The sequence below is a fragment of the Acanthochromis polyacanthus genome, chromosome 9 (genome assembly GCF_021347895.1).
Source record: "Acanthochromis polyacanthus isolate Apoly-LR-REF ecotype Palm Island chromosome 9, KAUST_Apoly_ChrSc, whole genome shotgun sequence".
NCBI classification, from domain to species: Eukaryota; Metazoa; Chordata; class Actinopteri; family Pomacentridae; genus Acanthochromis; species Acanthochromis polyacanthus.
Window position 1 is genome coordinate 27,170,512 of NC_067121.1, and position 18,801 is coordinate 27,189,312.

Genomic DNA, 18,801 nt, shown 5'->3' on the forward strand with positions numbered 1-18,801 from the left:
CATTGCTAATGGAGAAGTACAGAAGAATCAAAATCTGACTAAGGTGAATATAAATCAAAAGCTACATAGAAACATTCTGTGGTTGCTTCACCTTTCGCAGAGAGCACAATCCTCTCCAGAGGAGCCTCTTGTCCTCTTGCTGGTAGCCTGGTGTGAGTCCACAGGAGGTGGGCAGGCTGCAGGGAGGAGCTGGTCTGGAGGGTGAAGACACAGGGGAGGACGGCTCTGCCTGCCAGCGTTTGTTGTACCGTAGGATGGGTGATCCTACGCATGTTCACTATGGAGGAGGCTGCACCTAGAGACAACAGACAGTACCCTGATTATGCAATTTTATACGTTGGAGGACGCGTTGTAAAAACAATAGTTAGTAATTACAAGTAATGATGATCCAACAAATGTACTGCTTAAGCTTAAAGAAGAAAATGGCAGATAATGACTTTATGACAAAGACTTGAATATGTGTGCTGGTTGACTGGAGTAATGCTGGGTTCTGCACTGAGCAGTGAAGATATATAGAAAGTGTAGGCTGAACTTTAGCTTCTAACAAAGTCGTCTTCTAACAAGACCTCTGGGATTCATTAGCAATTTTACACTCATATTTCTGCACAGAAACTTGTGTTATCACTACAGCAAAGGAACGGGATGCTGAGCTACTATAAGGGCTCAACACACACACACACACGCACACACGCACACACGCACACACGCACACACACACACACACACACACACACACACACACACACACACACACACACACACACACACACACACACACACACACACACACACACCTGTACACAAGAGGCCACAGTGGTTCAAAGGCTCTATCGTGATTATTTAAATTCTATTTCTTATCTTTCTTTTCTTGCTATTCACACAAATGACTCCTCCTGACACTCAAGCTAATTAATTTAAAGGAATTTCCTGCTACAGAAATATCAGTGGCACTGTCACCGTACGACGTGTTTGCTTCACAGATTGATATCAGGACTTCACCTCGTCTGGTCACCATGGCATACAAGTTCAACGTAACCATGACAACACCATCACCTGTACAGACATTATGCTGTATTTCCTACATCACAGCGGTTTTATCATCTCTGTACCTTACTGTAACAGGATTCTGGTATTTTATTATACATATTCTATTTAACCCTCATGTTGTCCTGCGGGTCAGACTGACCTGTTTTAAAGTCTGAAAATGTGGGAAAAGAATATATTTTCACAGTGAAATGTCTGATGTCCACATTTTCAACATTTTTTGGTGGAAAAAGGAAAATGTTAACATTTCTTAAGAATATTCACAAAAAGTCTTTTTGTGAATGTTCTTAAAAAATTAGAAGAGTTTCTGATATGTAACCACTTATATTTTTCAAAATTTTCAGATTTTTTGTAAACATTTACAAGAATTTGTTGCCAAATTTAGGGGATTTTTTAAAAATACAACTTTTAAGGGAAATGTTTAAGGAATTATTGGAATTTTCTTCCTGAAGGTTTTGCAAATTTTCAGAAATTTTGGGAATTCTTTTGCTGAATTTTTGGATTTTTTTCAGACAAGGAAACAATATTTATTGGTGCTTGTAAATGAGGACAACAGGAGGGTTAAAATATCACTAAAACTTGTTTTTCTTAAGCAGAAGATACTTTTTATCCCAACTATAAAAGTTAATTTCATTATAATTTAACTACCTAATTAAATACAATCATATCATCACCATGACAACTGGGCATACTCCATCCACGAGTGATACAGCTGAAATCTCCAGAAACAGTCAGAAAAAGAGCTTGAGTTCATTGGTTTTTTTTTGTCAACTTTCATTTATTTTTTAAAGACAGCAATCAAAAACAAATGTCTGCATATTCATTCATAATTCACATTAAACTGAAAATACACTGTTTCTGCTCCCTCCTCCCACTGGTAGTCAACTGCAATGCAATTTGCAGAAAACTAACATGAGCGTAACAAGAGAACCTGTGTGAAAACCCCCCACAAAGCCTTATTTGGAATAGTATACACAGTGGAACTGAATCCCAGAATGATATTTCCATCTGCATTTAGATTGGACGGCTTTCACAAGCTGAACCCCCTGAGAGCGACTCTCTGCGCTGAAGACGCCCCCGCTGCCTTCCCCCAAATCAGATGTAATCACAAATAGGAGCAGAGAGCACGAGTGCCAGAACAAGGCAGCGAGCAGGAATGAGAGAAATGGAGGAAAATGGGTAATGAATGGTGGAAGGTGAGAGTTTGGATGACAAGCGTAGCCTGTAGCATGGTAGTGACAGATGGGACAAAAGAAAACAGCCTAAAAAGACAAACTTAGAGCTAGAAGTGACATGAAAGGATACTCTGTCACCAACAGACCCATCTCTTTTTCCTGTCAGTCCTCCTCCAGAGTCCACTGAGCTGTGCAGATTACTGATAAACTGTAAGAAGGGTTTCAAGGTGCATGTCGGTGTGTCTTTTACTGAAGCTGCATGTTGTGTTGACTAATTGCATTCAATCTTTTCATGCCAAAAACAGTCTTCCCTATATATATATATATATATATATATGTATGTATAATAGAGACACAGTACCAAATACTAATGAAGCAAGATATTACATACTGGTATATTTTTAAAATTCTAAGCGAAAATGTCCACTTTTGACCTTTGAAATCTTAACTTCATTTAAATCGTAGCCCAAGGAGCTCTAACAAGCTTCTGCTAGAAGGTTTAACTGCATCTTTCAACCTTTCTTAGAACTTTAACAGTTGTCAAGTTGTTGAAAATCCAAGACAAAACTAAATATTTCTCCCTTGAGGGAACATAATCAATATTAGCCCACCTGTTATGCAGATTAAACCTGCAGAAAAAAAGCTATTAAGTGTCAAAATATATTTAAACTATTTACATGTTTATGTTGCAGTTATTTCTACACCCACTTCTTCTGTTCAGGGTCACATGTGGCTGGATTAGATCCCAGACTCCCAAGAATATTCATCACAGCGTATTACAGTTGCAGCACCGGCTGCTGTGCATTATTCATATGGACAAATGTTGCTTGATATTGTTCGCACAGTATTTAACAGGCACATACGCCGATCAGCCACAATATTAAAACCAGGTGAATAGAAGAGCGCTGATCTTGTTACAATGAGACCAGGCATTCATGTGGATGCTGCTGTGACACGTAACACCCAACTAAACACGTGCAATACTGGTCACCATTGTTGGCACCCATGAAATTTATCTCCTGAAAAAGTGAACCAAGTGAAACAGCTTTAGTCAACAGACAACTCATGTTTGATACTTAACAGCTTGTGATTAAAAACTGCAATTTTAAAAAAGCATTAGGAGGGAAAAAATAGAGAAATTGAACAATTGCACTGTGACATCAGTATTGGCACCTTTTACATCAGTGTAGGGAAAAAAAAAACGTTTTGACTCGGATGTGATTAATCAGAAATTAGAATCACCTGGTGATAAACTGTCAGTGTCCACATGACATGAATTAGCCAATGAATGATGACTTTAATGTTCTAAAAAGCCACATGTTATTCCCTGTTACTTCTAAAAGGTATAGAAGAGTGTACGCCATCTCCAAGGACATCGGTATCCCCGTTTCAACAGTGTGCAATGTTATTAAGAAGCTGGCCAAGCATGGAACTTTCAAGAACCTGCCTGGATGTGGGGAGAAGAGGAAATTAATGAGAGAAGTCCTTGAAGGTTGGCGTGAACTGTGGAAAAAAACACCACGTAAAACATCCAAAGATCTGAAAGCTGACCTGGAACAATCACGTAGCATATGCAGCACACTAAACCAAGCAGGGCTTCACGGTGAAGGCCGAAGAAGACCCCAATGCTGAAGAAAAGGCATAAAAAGGAACAACTGATCTTTGCCAAAGAGTACCTGGATAAACCACGATCCTTCTGGGAAAATGTTTTGTGGACAGATGAAACAAAAATAGAGCTTACAACATTTAGATGAAAAATGATAATTTTTGCTAAATTACTTTGGACATCCAAATATAAAATTGTGATCATGTGAATTTGGTGCATTTATTATTGAAGATATTGGACAGGTTATGCAACAAAGGAAAGGGTGCCAACAGTGGTGAGCAGGACTGTAACTAAGCACACAACCTCATTGCAACATCACACCTAAACACCAGGCGTCGCCCTGAGTAGGACAATGCGTCCTGCCACACTGTTAAAAAACTGCTCAGGAATGACACAAAGAACATGATAAAGACCTCAAAGCAATAATCGGCCTCCAAACCTCCTAAATGGCAAATGCGGCAGAAGCCTGATCCATGGAGGCCTCATCCTGCAACCTACAAACCAAATACCACAGGACTCCTCCAGAGGTCTCTTATTTGTGTCCCGACAGGCCAAAGCTGTTTTCATGGCACATTATTAGGCAGGTGGTTTTAATGTTGTGGCTGATAGATGTATATTATATTGGGATATGACATAATAACCCTACGTAGAAATATATTTCACTACACATCCAGCAGTTGGTTTTCTTAGCTTAGCACAAAACCTGAAGACTAAGGGAAACAGCATGCGTTGCTTTGTCTAAAGGTAACAAAGTGTGACGACCAGCACCTCTCAAGCTCACTAATTAACACCATAAATCTGGAAGCAGTTACTTCCTGTAGTGCCTCGTTTCAACCCTCCGTGCAAAGCGAAGTTAAACTAACCAGCAGCTTCACATTTACTGCACAGACACGAGAACAAATGAACATACGTCACAAAATGTGGAACTATTCCTTTAAAAACAAACATGCCCATCATCGAGGCGGTAACATGATCACATTTCAGAGGCTCCTCCAACTGCCACAGCTACTTCATGTCTTGCAGCAATCTGTCTCCCTCAAAACGTTGTGCAAAAAACAAAGATTTATTGACACATTCAGGTGATTTTCATCAAGTCTGAGAGTCAAGAAATGTCATGTGATGATGTGGATCCTCCACAGAGTTAATTTGTTCCTACAGACGGGTTCATTAAACTCCTCTTGCTGTTATTAGCAGGCTGACTGTGTTGTGAACCACAAAAACATCACAAATAAGTTACATGATTATTCAGTATTTAATATAAACCTGCACACTGCTTACCATCTGTCTGTTGTCATCAGCTCATCCTATAAACTTCATTACCCGCATGCCGCATTTTGATATCTTGTAGCACTTTGTTGTGTGCTCGAGGGCAGCTTTGTGGTGATGAAATTGGAAATTACCGACTCAGACGATAAAATGTTGTCAATTCGGGAGAAATCCTGTTTATTTTTTTTCATTTGAGCAAGGAAAGAGATGCTTTGGTTCGCATCGTGCAACAAAAACAGAGACAACATGACTGAATGCGGAGAAAGAATTTTATGCTGTCGGAGCACAATGTCCAGCAAGGCAATGTTTTAATTTTGAAATCGTGAGATGCAGCCTCTCTCATTTTAATGAAAATCCAGGCTGACCACCATCACGCATGCCAATCGCAGTAATTAAGGAGAGGAACTTATCTTTACTCCAGGCAGTCAGCAGGCTGCATGTGGGACCTCAGACCTGCGATACTATCCAACAGAGACCTGCAGCTCTGAGATGTTTTGTCTTTTGTCCCGTAATTGTGAATTTTATGCCGAGTTGTAATGGAACAGATGGTCGACTAAACTTGCATAAATGTGTTTGGAGGTGTTCCAGCTCAGTCCCACCGAGCATGTCTGCAAACATCCTCAGCATGTCAGCTTTCACTTACAACACTCGAATTAGTGCAGACCTGTCTTGTGTTTTTATGGTTTCGGAAAAATGAATGTGGTTGCTTTGTATTCTGCTCCAGCTATCCCTCCTCCTTTTATTCCTTTCTGCCATTCTTCCTCTCATCTATTTTCTGCCCGGTCCTCTTATCCTGTACCTGTCCTGTCCACTTGTGCGCTGGCATCATCTGTTACGACTGATTGTTATTTCCGTACATCCAGAACTGCTGATTAATTCCTGCAGCAGCTGGAGATGAAGCTGCTGCTGGAGAAAATAAAGGGAGCGGGAAGGAGACGGAGAACTCACCCGAGCCTAAAGAGAGCAGCAGCATCAGAGCAAAGAGGATCTGCCGCCCAGCTGCACACAGAGTGAGCTCCATCCTCGTCCTGCAGAGAAGAAAACAGAAGAAGAAGAGTGAGGCAGTGGAAGGGTGAACCACGGGTTAGGAATAATGGTAAAAATGTACATAAAATAAAGCTGTACATGCTCAAATACATTCTGACATTTAAGTTTTATGCACGGTGTCAAGGCACTTGCAGACATTTTTTATGTGCTGTAAATGTGTGTACATCTCAGATGAGTTACAGATACTTGACATTTATTAGTGTCTTCATCTTAGAAGAAGAATTCATCAACATGAAATATTTTTTCAGCCATACTTGCATGCCAAGATGACAGATTTGTTCTTACATCCGTATCCAGTGTTGATACCCGAAGCACTAACATGCCCCTGGAAGATACTGACACGTTTTGTTTGCGTACAAAAATGAATTATGTGACCCAAATATGTGAATTTGTGCTCATCATGATCACTTCCTCAATGCACTCACCGACATTATTCCAGGTTATTAACTTTGTGTCTTCTCTCTCCTATAGTTTGTACTTTTTTCCTCTCTGTACCTCACTGCAGGTATTTCAAGTGTTTGTTCTCTTGTTTGTTGTCTGTCTCCGTTATTCTTTGGTCTCTGCTCTTTTCCTCACCCCCAACCAGTTGAAGCAGACAGCTACCCTCCCTGAGCCTGGTTCTGCCTAATGTCTCTGCACAAATATGCTTGTTTGCAGAAAATCTGTGAATTTGTTTAGTTTTTCATGATTTTTTTTTGTAGGATCTTAACTTAAGTCTTAAAGTAGCCAGGAAACTCTACATATTTAATAATACTGTTGACCTTACTGTTGAATTTAGTCAGGTAAATTAGTGTATTATAGAATTTTGTAAGGTTTAACCCTGATTTTTAATATTCTCGGGTCAATTCACAACATAAATACCACTTCAGGGTCTTAATCTTAGCATTTAAACTTGGTAAGTACATTTCCAACACCAATTTTATTTCTCTAATTGAAAGCCCTTTGGCTGAACTGCTGCTCTTGTCCGTTTACTTGATACAATACATGGCAAATAGCGCCAAGGCTGCTAAAACCTCCCAAAACAATCCTTATTATTAAACCTACAGCATGTACAGAAGCTTACAGTAAATATTTTGGGAATAGAACTTATTTTACGCCGTCTAATAACCTGAAACTCTTACACTTCGAGTTTAGATGCACTTAACCCCAAATTTCCCCCGGGTGGTAGCTTTTGCTGCATGCTAGCTAGCTGCCATTGGTGTGAATGAGTGTGGGTGTAATCAGAGAAGTGAGAGACAAACTAAAAAGTACTTTGGATAAAAGCCGTTTATCGATACCATCCATTTTTGTGTCAGGTGAAACATTTTGGTGATTTTCCTGTTTGAACAGATGAGGGCCTGCTTGTTCCTCTGTGTGCCTGAACAAACCCACAGCTGTTTGGTTCATCAAACCTTTTCAAAGCTAATTAGTCCAACTCCAATCAATAACTGCTGTGACAAAATCAAAGCCGTGTTGCTCCATGATGAAGAGCTAAAGATTCTGAGCCGTCTCCACCCAGTAGAAACTCAGAGTGTTGCTAGAAGAGTCCTTCTCCAACTCTAAATGCCCTGTTCACATAGACTCCAACACATGGCGCTCCTCTGGGTGGGCTGTCGACCATGAAAGCAGCTTTCACATGTTGTGGGATCCGGCATCTGTGAAGCTGCCACAACTGCTTAAGGAGCCACATCTCAGGTCTTACCGACACAAAAACTAACACTGACCTTCACAAGGGTTTTGAATGGAAAAGTTCCTCATCTGTTATTGTTACAGCCTCCTCCTTACTGCCAGACAACACCTATAAAAATATCACCAAATGCCCCGAAATAGCCTGAAACACTGAATCATCGAAAAGCCACTTCCAGCAAACGGTGATCCGTTTTATTTATTGGTGTTGTAATGTCAAGACAAATAAACAAGACTGCGACACAAACATGATTCAGTGCAGTTTGTGTTCGCCGTTTTCCAGCTGCAGTATTGTGCTGTAAATTGTTGACACTCAATGAAACAAGATGGCCTCTGAACCCCTCCACTCCTGGAGATGGAAGGAGGCACTGCTGGATGCATTATGTTCATTTAGCAGGAGCTTTGCTCCACAGCCACTTACATTTTTTAACCTGCACAAATATCTGTATGCAGCACTGATCTTGTATCTGATGGAAATAGGCCATTAGACTTAGTAGGTCTGACTGGATCTTGTCCCAGACACAGTTAGCAATAAATCTAATGATGATAACTTATGACAACCACTGCAAAAGTGCCTATAAGATTGGGTTAACTTTAATTATGCTGCAGTGTAAATGTTGATTTTGGTGCATTCCTACAGCAACAACATTGAAGAAATGCTTCCGCACATCAGAGCTGAGCTGCTGACTTTGCCAGAGGATTTGGCTCGAGGCCCGAAGCTTCTCAGCTCAATGGAGAGATGCCTGAGACAGAGCTTTATTGCCTCATACTGGTATTAAACTGAGATGAAGAATAGAGCATGCAGTTTGAAGAAAGCACAGCTCTGTCTCATGATGCTGACTTTAGGGGGGAATTAAGTAACACAAGTGTCTCTAAATTATTCATTTTCTTGTGGACAAAATTGGTTCTTCATGCCACCATGACTATGCAGGCTTCACTAACAGAGGTTTGCTCACAGACTCTGAAGAATTTAATTCAAAAAGTTCAGTTGGAGCAGACATCCGTCCATCATGTTTGTGCTGTTTAGACTCCAGTTACATAAAGTAAACAATTTATCCAAGAAAGCAAAAGACCTTTTTACATTCACCAAGGTAACAGCCTCTCATGCCAACAGCATCCCTCATGCTTAGAAAGACGATTATGCAACACCGGTTCAAGCCTTTATAAATTACAGGAATAATGGTCGCTCTCTTTCCTGATTATGTGAAAGCTCAGTAAAACCTTCAGCGATAAAAAAACCGGAGCGTGTGAGTTGAAGAAAAACATTCCTCTCGGATAGTAAAGGCTTACAGTGACACCTACCAAACTACACTGCCATTAAATGATAACTTCTGGTGCAGTTTTTGATAGTGGGCAATCATTTCAGTGTTGAAAAGAGGATTCTGGTGCGAGTAAGACTGTGCCACACACTGTGAGGCATCCCATCTCCAAAGGTGGGCTAGGACCTTGTGATGGGCTGTGACAGATTGGGGTCGAGCTATTGGACTCCTTGCGTGTTGAAGGCCTGAACCATTGGTGGAGCTAGCTGGGTGGGTGACAAGAGATTTCTAAAGGCTTGGAGAGGGTCATGACACCGAGGAGTTTGCCCAGTCTTAGAAACGGAGAGTATTAGGGAGTGTTGTTTCTGAGGGCCTGGGACTGGCAGCAGCCCAGCAGCCACCATCCACACCAACAGAATACAGAGTTCAGCCTATGGGCAATCTCTATGGATGCTATACAACACACAACAGCGTACGTCTATAGACAGCAGCCATTCAAACTTTTACCAGAGGGGATTTACGACATACGGTGCACTGGTCATCCGATCACACCAGCAGCATACTAACCAGCAGCACCTTTTGTTGAGGACGAGACATCAGATGTTGTGAACACCTCCCTCTAAACCGCCTCTCTTCACTTTCACAGGCACAGTTGTGTCTTGAGGAGAAAAGAGCCAGAAGTCTCTAAAATGCTTCAGTGGACTTCAATGTGGATGTCCATCTGACACATTTTCACGATGTTGCCTGAATAGGACGTATTCTCGGCTCATTGTAAGAGCCAGCGAGCGGAGTGACAGAGATCCAAAGAGAGCTAACAGACGAGGCTGGCAGACCTACGAGGCTCGGCACTAAGCTGTCAATCTGTTGAAGCAGGAGAGAAACCGGCCTCATGATCATCATGACGCAGGCAAGATGGGCCCCTCGACCCAAATCTCCTTCAGGCCTGCGGTTGGTGGGAAAATATCTTAGAAAAAACAAAGCTTGAGGAGCCTGGAAGACGTCACATCAGCTGCTGCTGTGGACGAGATAAATCACATTCGTGTGCACAGCATGACGGCTTTATGCCTCCGTCATGCTACACACACACGTGTGTACGGTCACAAAGGGTGAGCGAATGAGGCCATGCTGGGTCCCATGTTGATTTGTCTCTCTCTTTCTCACACACACTGCTGTAATGATGCAGCTACAATAAAGCTCCTCATCAAATCCCTACACACAACGCATTTTACTTTCTGCATTTGCGCACACAAACTCTCATTTGTTGGCCCTTTTATATTCTGCAAGACAACAAATAACCTTCATGTTTAATTTACTGTTGCTCTTCTAGTCCAGCTTTTCATTCCAGCGTGCCATTTACTGCACACATGGACACTTACAGTTCAGTTTTAACTCTAAAATCTCTGTAATTTGTGAAACGGTCATTTCAGACAGAAGTATCCAAATGCAAACTCCTTCAGTTGTTGATTTTGGTGGTTGAAACAACAAAAGTCTATTTTTATCAGTTTATATCGCTGATAAGTGGACAATTAACACCATGATTTGGGTGAAACTGTGCCTCCAGATGACTTTTTCATATTCCCAGCCCACTCATTTCAAACTACAAGAGTCCCAAATGTGCATTTTAAGGCAACATTACACATCTATTATGCTAAAGACCGTCATTTATCATGATACACTACATGTCTCTCACTCTTACAAGAAGTCTGCATCCTATTAGTTAAATTAAAATGAGATGCTTTTTAGGATAACATATTAAAACATGGGGAAGCAACACTGAGATTCAATGTATTTTTTAATAGGGTTTTACTGTTTCACTTGGATGATGCAAAGCTGATGGATTTGGGAACCTTAACACTGTAACAGGCAACAAGAGCATAGCTGGAGTCGTGCTAACTGTGGTAAAATAAACACAAACCAGAGCACAGTTTTTAATGTTTACTGTGTTAACACCTTTGTTTCTGCATAGTGGATGAGTCAGCCCTGAATATGGTTGTTTTAAAACTTAGTAAAATAATGCAGTTTGTTATTTATGTGTTCTGAAAGTAAAGTTCTGTCACCACCACAAGCCGAAGACAACTAGCTTTACTTCTTACCATTTGTAAAGAATATAATGTTTGATCTAATAATATAGCATTACTCGTAACTTTTGAGATCTTCTTTATGCATTGTCTTTTTCTTTTTATCGTAAAGAAGCTCTCTTTTTTTGCCTTTGTGATGGCAGAACATTGAGAGTTTTTCTTGTACTCTGGAGGAATTAATTTCTGATTAAAGTAAAATCCGACAGCCAATACCGGAATTTTTTAACAGGGAGTTCTTTAAACATATCTTTGGAAAAGCCATGATGACAAGAGGAAGCAGCAAAATCAATGTCTACACATGCAATGCAGAATAAGAATTGCTGCAGGACAGAAACAGAACCAGTTCTTCGGAAAAAAAAAAAAGAGTCAAACTGTGTGTCTTGTATCAGCTACAGGCACCTGACAAGAAAAGGTGATTCTGCTCCTTTCAGTCTTCTTTAATCATATCTCACAAAACTATTACCTCCAGAGAGCAGCGGCGTGAACAGCAGAATAACAGCTCCAGATAAGTGACAGACAAAGTGGTGAGAGGGAAGAAGATGAAGGAAGAGGAATGAAAGGAAGGTCATTTGATCAAAATTGTGACAGTAACACACCGCCATGATGAAAGCTGCACAGGAAATCTGCTCTGTAACTCCCCTTAATTTGTTGTTTGTAGGAGAAAAAAAAGGCTGCAGTCGGTCCGTGCTGAATAAATGTGAGGCTGAAATTTGAATATCTGTTCACAGAAGCAGCTTTTATTAATTAAAAAACAGCGAGAGAAGGTTGCAGTGGTGATTTGGTGCCATAAAACAAGCATCAAACCGGAGCATTATTAATTGCTCAAGAAAAACTGAAAATAAGACCAGGACACAGCAGAAGGAAAGTAAACTGAGCTGAATCAGATATTCGCTTCCTGCAGACGAACACACAGATAGCCTTTGAGTTGAGCGTGTCTGTGTGGTGACTAATCACACTCAAAGCAACTAATGACTCATGCAGTTCTGGCCCGGGTTTCGGATGGAGCGAGGACTCTGGAAAGCTGCTGGTCCATCCGATTCAAGATTACACACTCATCCTCTCACACTGACACCATTGATCTCGCTGGGCAAGGGGACAGGGGTTATTTAAAGCTCGATAACACGCTCAGGAGAGGCCAAGATTTGGCTAGATGTGAGCGCAGCAAAGCGCAAAAAGGAGGCAATTTAGATCAATCTGAGGGATCCTTGACAGACAGGTCCAGTGAGGAACAGACGGAGAGGAGCAGCTCTACAGGTCACGACCTGGAATTTCTAATAGCTGCAAGTAGGTTTTAGGTAGCATCAACTTTTTGGTTTATTATTCAGTGAGAAAATACAGAGCAGGGGTCCAAACGGAAGTATACTGATGTGATGTTTAATGCATGTATCACCAACGATTTGTGCGTACCTGAGAGAGATTGACAGCTCTTATGACATCCATCTGTTTCCTACCTTCCTGTAGTGCTATTAAGCTGCTGCGGAGCTGCACTCAACAGACCTGCAGCAGATGATCTCAGATATGCTCATTTTCTCTCTCCACCTCTTCATTCTCAGCCTCTTCCTAGCACCGCCGGTGGTGTGTGTGTGTGTGTGTGTGTGTGTGTGTGTGTGTGTGTGTGTGTGTGTGTGTGTGTGTGTGTGTGTGTGTGTGTGTGTGTGTGTGTATTGTGCAAAAGGTGTAGGTTTGACTATGTGAGATTCAGTGCAAAAATCAATTCAAATGCATTTGATTAACATATGAGGGAGACGCATTATTTATAAGTGCGCCCATAACTGCGTGAGGAGGGAATATTGAACCGTAGCTTTCAAAGGAAATAGAAACCAGGGGAGCACCGTACGGAGGCCTCAGTGGAATCAATCACTGCTCATTTCTGTAACGCATCAAAAAGGATCAAATCACACAAACCTCGATCGATTTCTAACCAGTGAACCTCGTTTCTGGAAGAAGAAAAATGTTTTCCTTTTAAGTCGTAGAAAAAGCACGCCGTTTTTTTGTAAATATAATGACATCTGTAAGTAGGGAGTTAAAATTAGTACATGGAGTAATGTGGTGGACCTCAGGTGGGCTATTTCTACAAGGAAAAATAAAAAAATTATGAAAAATTACTCATAGTATGTAAAAATTCTGAGATTATGAGTACAAATTATTTAATACTAATGTTTTAAGAGCTATACTTAAAATATCGATGTACTTTTGCTTAATTCTACCTTATATCTTAATTATGACTTGAAGCATTGCAATTTTTGGTTAAAATTGAAACTTTTTTTGGCTTCAACTAACATTTTGTGCATTTTTAAAAAAAAAAATTTTTCTTCCTCTGCAGAAATGTGCATTAATGGGATGCTTTTCATGTCTCTATAAATACAAATATGGGAAAAAAAGTGGATATGGTTTTCTTTTGAGAGTTGCTAACTGTGCTATATATACAGCTAGCTAGCTGGCTGGAATGCACAAAAATGGAAATGAAATCAGCAGTGTAGGAGTCATGTTTTTGATTGATACAAGTCCAATATGTACTCTTCTTTTCGCTCTGTTTTCCTGTCAACTTACTTGTCAGAGAAGTGCATTGGTTCTTTAGCAAACGCTCTACTGCACTGCCAGCTAGTTGCTAAAGTTAGTTGCATGGAGAAAATAGCTAAAGAGGAGCAGTAATAGTGAATCTAACAATGAAGCTGCAGCAACAAAACCACAAATCTGATCTAAAATAGGCTAAAAATCCTCAACATGAATTCTACCATCACTTGACCCACTGTAGAAAACGTTACAGCAGCGTAACTGAGTGAATTTGAAATGATGACGTTTCAATGTTGTGCAAAAAAAAAAAAAAAGGTCTGTTCAAGTAATGATTTAGGGGTCAGAGGTCAAAAATAAGCAGCTAGAGGGTTGTTAGGATGCTGTCTAATTGGCCACTACACCAGCTGTGTCTGAAAGACAGCAGAGGTCAAAGTTCTGAGGTTTGCTTTTGGTAACAAAGCCGATAGAGGATCAGGTGCAAGAGACACAGCCATCATCCTGAGTGTATTAACTACACAACACACACACACACACACTGCATGTCTTGTGTCGTCACAGCCACCATAAACGGGCCACAGTGAGACCACGTTTTTTATCCACAGCAAAAAAGCGGCCAGAAAAGCAAGTAGCTGTGAAATAAAATGGAATAAAAGGCACAAACATAGACATGCTGGTGGGACTTCATCCAAGAATTCCTCGTCTTTAACGATGTGCTGAGTCTGTGGAATATCAACGAAGCGAGAAAGAAGAAAAAAAAAGAGCTCTGTCCTTCAAGTGTTTATCACCAGTGCCAAATACCCGGAGAGTCAGGAGCTATCAGCTCATTCTCACATCAGCACTTAACAATAACAGGGAAGATTTGCTGAATGGCGATATTTCAAACACGATGGCATTACATATCAAAAACTAACATAAGTGCAATCACCAGTGAGCATGAAGAAAGTGGCTAATTATTCTAATCTCTGTGCTGCAGAGGCTGATTAAACTTTGGTGCTGCCTTAAAGAGATTCCTCTGTGCTACTCCAACTGTAAAGCCAAACATTTGTCTTCCACCAGACCTTCGAGGAGAGCCCCCGGCCAAAGACAAAGAGAGGGACCTCTCTCTTTGTGTGGGTGAGCTGTTCAGCTGTGGTCTCATCTACGCTTGTAACGATTGGCCTGGTGGGCTGCTTTAGTCCCTCCCAGGCTAAAGACTGAAGTTGATTGATGCATCGGTTTGTCCAATCCCCTTTGGGTGTCGGCCAGCAGGCAGATGGGTCCCCCCTATATAGAGCCGGGTTCTGCTCGAGGTTTCTTCCCTGTTAAAAGGGTGTTTTTCCTTGCCACTGTCGCCTTTGGGCTTGCTCTGGGGGTCAGGCATTTGGGTTCTGTAAAGCGTCTTGAGACGAGTTGACTGTAATTGACGCTATATAAATAAAATTGAATTGAATTGAATTGTTGGCGGTGCTCGGCAAGAGGTTTTCCATATTCCACGGAGAGGGAGGCAGAGTTCAGCATCAAGTCCCCATCCATCCAGCAACTCAAAACACAAACCGTTCACCGCTCTTCTCCCATTTGACAAATGTTTGTTGTTGGCTCAGCGGACTCTGTGATTTGGGAGCTGTCCAGTGCTGAAGACGTGGGCAGTTTTCACTCCAGTCACTGTGAAGTCATTGTTAGTCCAAAACCTACTCCCCTCCTGGCTGCAAATGAACCAGAAAGTTCAAAGAGATCATAAAATTCCCACTTCAGCTCACAGTGTAGTTCACAGTTGCATCTGCTGCTTGTGAATTGCATCCAAAAGAAAACAAAGAAGTCTCATACATTTGCTGCATCGCACAATCACACTCCGATTTTAAATGAAACACGTTCCGAGGGCAACAATCATAAAGCAACGAGCCCGTGGCTCCTTTAGAGGTGAAGCTTATTTTGATCATACCTTGGCTGCTGTAAACGAGTGCTGGTACTCATTTGCATTTATATAGCCCTATTCTGTTAGCTATTAACACTGTATTAGGGGGGAATAGAACCCATAATCACCTAAGTGACATATTAGAGTGGGCACTTTCTTACCACAGAGAATAATATCAAACCCTGACTGAGAATTACCTTTGGCTCCTACTGAAAATACGCCATCAGCAAGGCTGTAGAGATGCATTCATTTAAGCCAACTGTGCAGCTAAGAGCAGCATGGCTGAACTGTCTGGTTTAATTAGTTTGCTAACGATTATCTTTCATCATTAAATTTTGAAAAACAGCTACTTCCTTCAGCTCAAAATGACCCAGACATTCAACTGCACACTGATAAAAAAACCTCATTGTTTCAGCTCAAATCTGGCATGGTTCTCTGTATAAAGAGCTGGAAAGCAGTGAAAAGCTTCATCAGATTGCTCGTTTTGTCCAATAAATTCTAACAATATTCAGATTACATCCATGCAAGACAGAAAAACAGCTAATCCTCACACTTAAAAAGCTGGAACCAGGTGAGGATTTTTGCATTTTAGCTTCAACAGTGATCTAAAATCGGTGATTACTCATCATGTATCGTCTCTACAGTATCGCCTCCATCTAAAAGCATCTCGCATGACCCTTTCACCCCCTCATCCACTGATGCAAAGTGACTTCTCGAATTGCAGACGGCTCCGAGCCAGACGCGATAAACAATGCTGAGGCTGAATGAGTGCAAAGTGTGCAGCAGCAGACAGCGAGGCAGCTGAACCGAGCTTGTACTCTATTTTAGAATCAGACCCTTCTCTCCCCCACTATGCCGCTCTCTGATCCCTCTGCTCGTATGAGTGCACTCATCTGCATACACGCATGCACAAACAAACACGCACGCAACTGCTGCTTGCACATGGATGTCAGCAGATTCAAAACCTTCTGCTCAGACACACGCATACGCTCATGCACATCCGGACAGAATGAAAAATGCATGCTGTAAACTTTCAGCTGGGTCTCTTTGCCTCATTCCTCACTACTCTCATCTCATCCCACAGGCGCTACCTCTCTGCCTCTTCTGTTGCCGCTCACAAACATACATTTCCTGAGCTGGGGCTCCTCTATAGCGCGGCGTTGCCTAGTTAACCTCATCCTGCTTTGTGGCACTGACACGCAGCTGGTGGTGGGCACACTAACAAGGCCGGAGAAGAAAAGGACTTGGACTCCTTCAGACTGAAGTGGTGAATGGAAACAGAAAGCGCTTCACTGGGCTGCAGGGGCTCTCATATTCTCAGACAATACAGCTCATTTGTCAAGGTGACCCAAACTGTTCTCCTCATTCTCTGCGATTTGTACATGCCAGTGTTTGTTTACAGAGCATCAATATAAGACTCTAGAAGATCAGCTTGGCACCAGGCAATCAATCTTTTCCCCTTCTTTGGCTCACTTTTCGAGCATTTTCCCTCTGGACTGAAGTTGGTTTGCAAGATAGTGCACACTGCTTCAATGTGAAGATGAAATAGTGCGAAGCAGCCAGCAGCAGCAATCCAGTTTCTATAGAGGATCTTTGATGTCATGTCCAGGTGACAGCACTGGAGGAGGACCAAAATAAGGTCTGATCCTGGCAGATATTCAACACATGTTTGCTCAGGGGGGGAAAAAAGGCTCTGATATACATAATAGGTTTCACAAACACCTGTTCAAGTGTTCAGATCTGCTTCCACAATTACATCACCCAGCAGAAGGCATCCTCACCTCTGATTCATTTAGTCAGGAACATTTTTTGGAAGATTCAAGTTCTCCTCACATGAGGAATATGATCTCTGGAGATCATGAAACCATGTAAAGGGCACACTAACAAGGCTACTTGGTGGGATGATGATTTATGCATAAACCTACATGGCTCGTAAATATAGACCAATATTAAAAGCTTTGACCTGTAAATAATTAAAGATATCCCAAACGAGTGCGATTTGTGCGCGTCTCGGAGGTTGGAGACGGTGCGGAGGAGAAGGCATTGATTGGTAGACAGGAAGAAATACTTATTACACTTGCATTTCATTAGATATGCGAGAAGCACTCCTAAATGATCAGAATTAACTCCCCTGTGTTTTCGCACCAGATGCTCCAAAAGTGCTTTTTTGTTTTCCCCTCCCCAACGCAGCCAAGAAATTAAAGCACTTAATCTGAGCGGTCTGAGGCGCCTGGAGATATGACACACTGACCAAATGACTGATCTCATAAAGCATGCACGCGATTAAAAGGCATGTTCTGGCGTTTCACTCCTACCGTGTCTCACAAACCAAAAGACGCGTCTTAATGGTGCAATCCTCCGGAATGTAAAGCGGTGCGCCTCGGTGCAGGTGGTGCTCTCCAAAGCTTCCCGGAGGGTGCAGAGACGGCAAAAACGACGGAAACAAGGGGTGAAACAGCACTTTGCAGAGGCAGAAGAGAAGCGAGAGGTGGGGGGTGCGGAGGAGGAAGAGAAGGAGGATGAGTGCGTAACCGAGCGCTCCAGGTGCCGGACTTTTCTCACTCCCTCCTCAACATGATCCTGTCCTCAGCGAGCAGCAGCAGCCCTATATGCGCCGGTCATCCCGTCAGACGCTGTCAGTGTGGAATAGATGTGCACGGAGAGAGAGAGAGAGAGAGAGAGAGAGAGAGAGAGAGAGAGAGAGCAAGGTGCTCCCTCCGTCCCCCCTCCTCACCAGCAGCAAACGCCGAGGGGAGAAGAAGCCAGATCCGTTTGAACAAAGAGGCAAGCGGTGACAGGCAGACGGCTCCGGCGCCCCCCATTCAAAGTGAGGATTGGGGGAGAAAACGAGAGTGGGAGGGGAGAGTAGAGGGGTGAAAGGGGGGAGGGGGGGGGGTGCACTTTATATGACCATAATCCGAATCCTACATAAGGCTGATCCGGTGTCTGTGAACTAAATTAGAATTTACCCACGAGCTTACAGTCTGACCGTCAGTTCAACCCCCCCACATGGACCCCCTATTTCTGCACATTTTCACACACATTCCAACCAGAGAAGCTAAAAAAAAAAAAGAATTAATAATAACCACGCAGCATCCATCTAATGAATATGTGCAGGAATACCATTTGACTAATGCTGTGCAGATTTAATTGCAACAGCTGCCTGAGATGCATCTTCCCCCAAACCTGCCAACAGGCCACATCTCCTCAGCTGCAGCCCGGTCAATACCCAGCAAACAGCATCCATCCTCATCAC

The 18,801-nt window shown here is 42.2% G+C and overlaps 1 protein-coding gene across 2 annotated transcripts in view; it reads right to left on the minus strand.

The window, feature by feature from the left end:
* The window catches only part of LOC110953544 (neurocan core protein-like), a 50,726-nt gene extending 32,423 nt beyond the window's left edge, over nucleotides 1-18,303 (minus strand). Inside the window, exons 1-3 of one of the 2 annotated variants that reach the window (XM_051953211.1) lie at nucleotides 17,861-18,303; nucleotides 6,040-6,119; nucleotides 92-289 (exon numbers count right to left, since the gene is read on the minus strand). In XM_051953211.1, coding sequence (XP_051809171.1) covers nucleotides 92-289; nucleotides 6,040-6,112 — 271 coding nt within the window. In that variant the 5' untranslated portion in view covers nucleotides 6,113-6,119; nucleotides 17,861-18,303. Of the gene's footprint in view, nucleotides 1-91; nucleotides 296-6,039; nucleotides 6,120-17,860 lie in introns of both variants that reach the window. The other variant, XM_022197614.2, reaches the window with a different exon arrangement.
* Nucleotides 18,304-18,801: the final 498 nt, after the last annotated feature.